The following is a 4,809-nucleotide window of genomic DNA, read 5'->3' as shown; positions in this document are numbered from 1 at the left end:
GAAAATTTTACTTTAATTAATGCTAAGATGTAAAATTCTTAATGTGTGAAAACAACCAAAAATCACTTAAAGTGGACCGGAGGGAGTACTATTGTAAAAATAGCACGGGCTAGCCAGTTTTTGGACTGGTCATTCAAAAATAGTCAGTGTTTGCAAAGTCATTGGAAAATAGTCACAAACACGTAAAGTATCGGTGCACCTGTGTATAATATACTGGAGATTGGAGCACATGTGCTCAAAACAAAAAGTTTGAGACCCAACACAAAGACAGTTTTTTTGAAAGAAACAAAATTATCTAATGGTTTTGTAGTATGTACTAAAGTTTTAATCTTTTTTATATTTTAAGTACAACATCTGACTTTGTCTTTTTTCTAATTAAAATAAAAGTTAGATCATACTCGAAGTTATATATATCCAATCAATGAAAATAGTAGTGAAGCTTAATTACATTTGGAGTTTGCATTACTGAAAATATATACTCCTAGAACTCTTGATAATGGAGGGAGAAATAGAGGCTAACAATATTAATGGAACTAAAACGCCATTGTTGGAGGGATGGAAGCTTAGTGGAAGTGGACGGCGCAGTAGCCGGCGTTTCAGCCGGCATAACTCTTTCACGTCGCTCCGCCGTGATTTCCTGTCTAGGCTTCCAGATAAGGTGATCAACTCTTGTGTTATTGACTCTGAAGCTTCATCCATCATTAATAACCTCTCCATATCCTCTGACTTAACCAAAGGTCTCTCTCTCTCTCTCAGGCTGTTTGGTTCCGGACTAAATAAGCCATGTTTTTCTTGGAACCGATTTTTATATTATGTATAATATATGTTTTCTATAATAGTCGTTCACTGTAGCAGCCAAAAGATATCGGATATTTATGTTCTTGTATATTCCCATGACATGAACATGTTCTTGGCTTGAGAAAAAGTGAAACTTTTTCTTTTCTATGCTAAATTTGGTGTATAGACTAAGTTCTATTTGATCTTAATTCTTAAAGGGCTCAAACAAAAGCTGTTATACAATCGTTTGATTATGTTAATCCAATCACACTTCATATTAAACTCCTTAACATCCTTTAAAGATTAGAAAAGGATATCAACTTTTTCTTTTATTTTCTTTTCTTTAGTAAATTAAAGCAAACTTTTTGCTGGAAACTACAGTAGGGCAGTTCAAATATCTAGAGCTAGAAAAGGATATCTTTAACACGCTCAGTCAGTAGTGAAGCCACATGGTTATAAGGATGGTCAAATGACCACCCTTCGTTGAAAATTACACTATATATATAGGTAAAATATATATAGGTAAAATATTACGTTTTAGAGGTGTATAACACATTGGACACCCTTTGTTGGGAATTTTTTTCACTTCATTCAAATTTGAACACCCTTTGGAAAAAAATTTAGCTTCATCACTGCCTCAGTCCTCCGTTGACTAAGTTTTATGATGATAGGAGAAAAGGAATACTATGAAAAACAGTTTGAGACCTTGAAGTCATTCGAGGAAGTTGATATTGCAGTCGCTGCTGATTGCATTGATGAAGAAGATCTTGAAGAGCAAGCCCAACATGAGAGAGCAATGAGAATCTCCAATTATGCAAACATTATACTGCTTGCTCTCAAGGTGACCAGAATTACTTAATTGAACTCTTGATTAACATGAGAATGAGAAATCATCTATTAATGTGTATGCATTTCTTTGTCCTGTAAGATATTTATGCGATGAAAGTGAAATTCTGGTTTATGTTCGAATGACCTGGAAAAATGATAAAGATGGTGGTTTATGCCTTTTTGTTACAATAGCAGTATTGATACATATTGCACCTCGCAGATCTATGCTACAGTGAAGAGTGGTTCCTTAGCTATTGCTGCATCTACATTGGATTCATTACTTGACCTCATGGCTGGTAGCATACTATGGTTTACTCATCTTTCAATGAAGAACATAAATGTCTATAAATATCCTATTGGAAAATTGAGAGTGCAGCCCGTTGGAATCATCGTCTTTGCTGCTATTATGGCTACACTTGGTATGTTATCTGCTTTGACTTTGCGTTTGAAATTCCATAACCGGGTTAGTGGATACATGGAGCGACTTTAGCTTACCGAGGACATGGCCCTTGACAGGAGGATATGGAGGTCTAAGATTAGGGTAGAAGGGTAATATGTCGTAGTGTGTTTTTCTGATCTGTTCCAGGTTTATTAGTGCGAGATGACTAGTACATTGTCTTCGATTCTTAGAGTGCTAGTATTAGGGTTGTTTTTATTACTATCTTATGCTTTGGTTTTCTAGTACTCTGTCGTGTTACTGCTTGTTGCTATTGCTATTGCTTTCTTCCATTTGTTTTTTTCCCGGTTCATACATTGATGGTATCATTTTCCTGGCCTTGTTGTTGTTATTACCTTGTTTCTATTCTTCCTCTCGAGCCGAGGGTCTTTCGGAAACAACCTCTCTACCCCAGGAGAGGAGTAAGGTGATCCCAATTGTGGGATTCCACCGGGTTGTTGTTGTTGTATTGGGTTAGTGAATACGTGATCAGTTTGAACAGGTGAGAGTGAGGTATCGGAAATAAAAAACAGGATGACGGCTTTCAAAAGACAGGTAAGGGACAGGGGAGATGGAGGCTCTCGAAACCAAACGAGATTAGAGAGAACATGGGAATTAGCACCATTCATATGAGAGTTAACCTCTTTGTATATGAAATTCTTCAATTTGTATAATCATTTGCATTTCTTTGTAGGCGTTCAGGTGCTGATCCAGGCTGTAGAACAACTAGTTGAAAATAAACCTCCTGAAAAGATGACTTTGAATCAGCTCGCATGGTTATATTCCATCATGTTAACTGCCACAGTAGTAAAACTTGCCCTATGGCTTTACTGCAGAAGCTCAGGAAACAACATTGTTCGTGCGTATGCAAAGGTGTGTGTTCCTTACCTTCTGGCTTCCACATCTTCTCCTGATAATCTATTTTTGACTAAATTGTTGATGTATTTGTCAGGATCACTATTTCGACGTGGTTACTAACGTAGTCGGGTTAATAGCAGCTGTACTTGGTGATAAGTTCTACTGGTGGATTGATCCTGTTGGTGCTCTTATCCTTGCTATTTATACAATCTCAAATTGGTCAGCCACTGTGATAGAGAATGCAGGTATATACTTACATGTTCCTGTTGAATTTATAGTTCATCAATAATTCATGGAAGTTAACAGCGACGTTCAACAAACGCAGAACTAGTTACACAGACTAGAATCTAACCTTGTAAGAAAAATTATCCTTTTAGGATGTCTGTAAGAATTAGGCTTGTTGGAAACCTCAGTCCGAGGCATAATATATGCTGTCTATCGTTGTATGCTGAAGCAAACTCCGATATTTTCTTTTTTTATGACAGTGGTGTCCAAGCCAACTTGCATGTAGCTCGACTATTCCACCGGGTACCTGCTACCTCTCACCAGTGCAGGTATCTGAAAACTCTGCCAACCAAGGCTTGGGCAGATAGAAAGAAATTAACTAGTGGCTTTTTGCCTCTGCTAGGATTGAATTGGAGACCTCATGGTTCTCCTCCCACTTCATTGACCACTAGACCACACTCTGGGATGCAAAACTCCGATATTTTCTTGGTGTTATTTTATATCAATTCATCAAATAAAACCTGAATGAGGTTCTTGATGCAGTGTCACTGGTGGGACAATCAGCTCCTCCTGAAGTTATGCAGAAGTTAACATATCTTGTTATAAGACATCCTCAAGTGAAACGTGTTGATACAGTTCGAGCATACACCTTTGGTGTCTTGTACTTTGTTGAGGTCAGTCTCCAATAGCATGAGATCATTTTCCTAAACAACTTTGATATGAACTAACAACAACAACAACAATATACCCAGTATTATTTCACACCGTGGTATCTGGGAAGGGTAATGTGTACGCAGACCTTACCCCTACCTTGTGAGGATAGAGAGGCTATTTCCGATAGACCCTCTCAGGAGTTGATATGAACTATTAAGGCATAGCCTTTTCCAGAACTCGGCTGATTATGAAATGTTGCTTCCTTTCTTTTAACATAGGTTGATATTGAACTCCCGGAAGATTTGCCATTGAAGGAAGCACATAATATCGGAGAGACTCTACAAATAAAGCTCGAGAAACTCCCTGAAGTCGAACGTGCATTTGTTCATCTTGATTTTGAATGTGAACACAAACCAGAACACTCTGTCCCCAGCAAGCTGCCCAACAATGAATCTTAAGTGTGTCTTCATAGAACATACAAACTGTGAGAAATTTCAATATAAAGAATAGGTGTTGCTGGAATTGCTTTGATTGGGAGCACAGCTGCTCCTGAACCTCTACAAATACTCTTGGTCATGTTAGAGGAAATTGCATGACAATTTTTGTATATTGTTTTAAAACATTTCTCCTAACTTCATATTATCCAACATACTGGATTTATTGAAGATCCCAAGCATCCTTCCTAGCTGTTGGAGCTTTTATCATTTTCAGGACAATTTCCTGTCAAAGGTCATGAGAATATCAACTCTAAGTACTCCTGTGTAATTTGTGTAATGTCATTCTTGAACTGCAATTTACATTGTAAATCCAATTTAAATAAATTTGTAATAGAAAGCTCCTTACTTTTTCTAATACAACAACAACAACGACCCAGTATAATCCCACAAGTGGGGTCTGGGGAGGGTAATATGTATGCAGACCTTACCCCTACCCCGAAGGGTAGAGAGGCTGTTTCCAGGAGACCCTCGGCTCAAAAAAGCAACAGGAACCGATACATTAGTATCATAAAAATGCATAATAAAATAACAGCA

The 4,809-nt window shown here is 37.6% G+C and overlaps 1 protein-coding gene across 1 annotated transcript; it reads left to right on the top strand.

The window, feature by feature from the left end:
- The first annotated feature begins 496 nt into the window (after positions 1-496).
- Positions 497-4,481, top strand: LOC104221093 (metal tolerance protein 4-like). The gene is made up of 7 exons (XM_009772080.2): positions 497-737; positions 1,449-1,618; positions 1,826-2,024; positions 2,736-2,914; positions 2,994-3,144; positions 3,668-3,798; positions 4,057-4,481. Exons 1-7 carry the CDS (start codon positions 497-499, stop codon positions 4,234-4,236), a joined length of 1,251 nt encoding a protein of 416 aa, XP_009770382.1. The 3' UTR covers positions 4,237-4,481.
- The last annotated feature ends 328 nt before the right edge of the window (positions 4,482-4,809 follow it).

This window comes from Nicotiana sylvestris, chromosome 10 (genome assembly GCF_000393655.2).
Source record: "Nicotiana sylvestris chromosome 10, ASM39365v2, whole genome shotgun sequence".
Lineage (NCBI taxonomy): Eukaryota > Viridiplantae > Streptophyta > Magnoliopsida > Solanales > Solanaceae > Nicotiana > Nicotiana sylvestris.
Note: the sequence above shows the minus strand (reverse complement) of the source record. Positions and strands in the feature narration are given on the sequence as shown.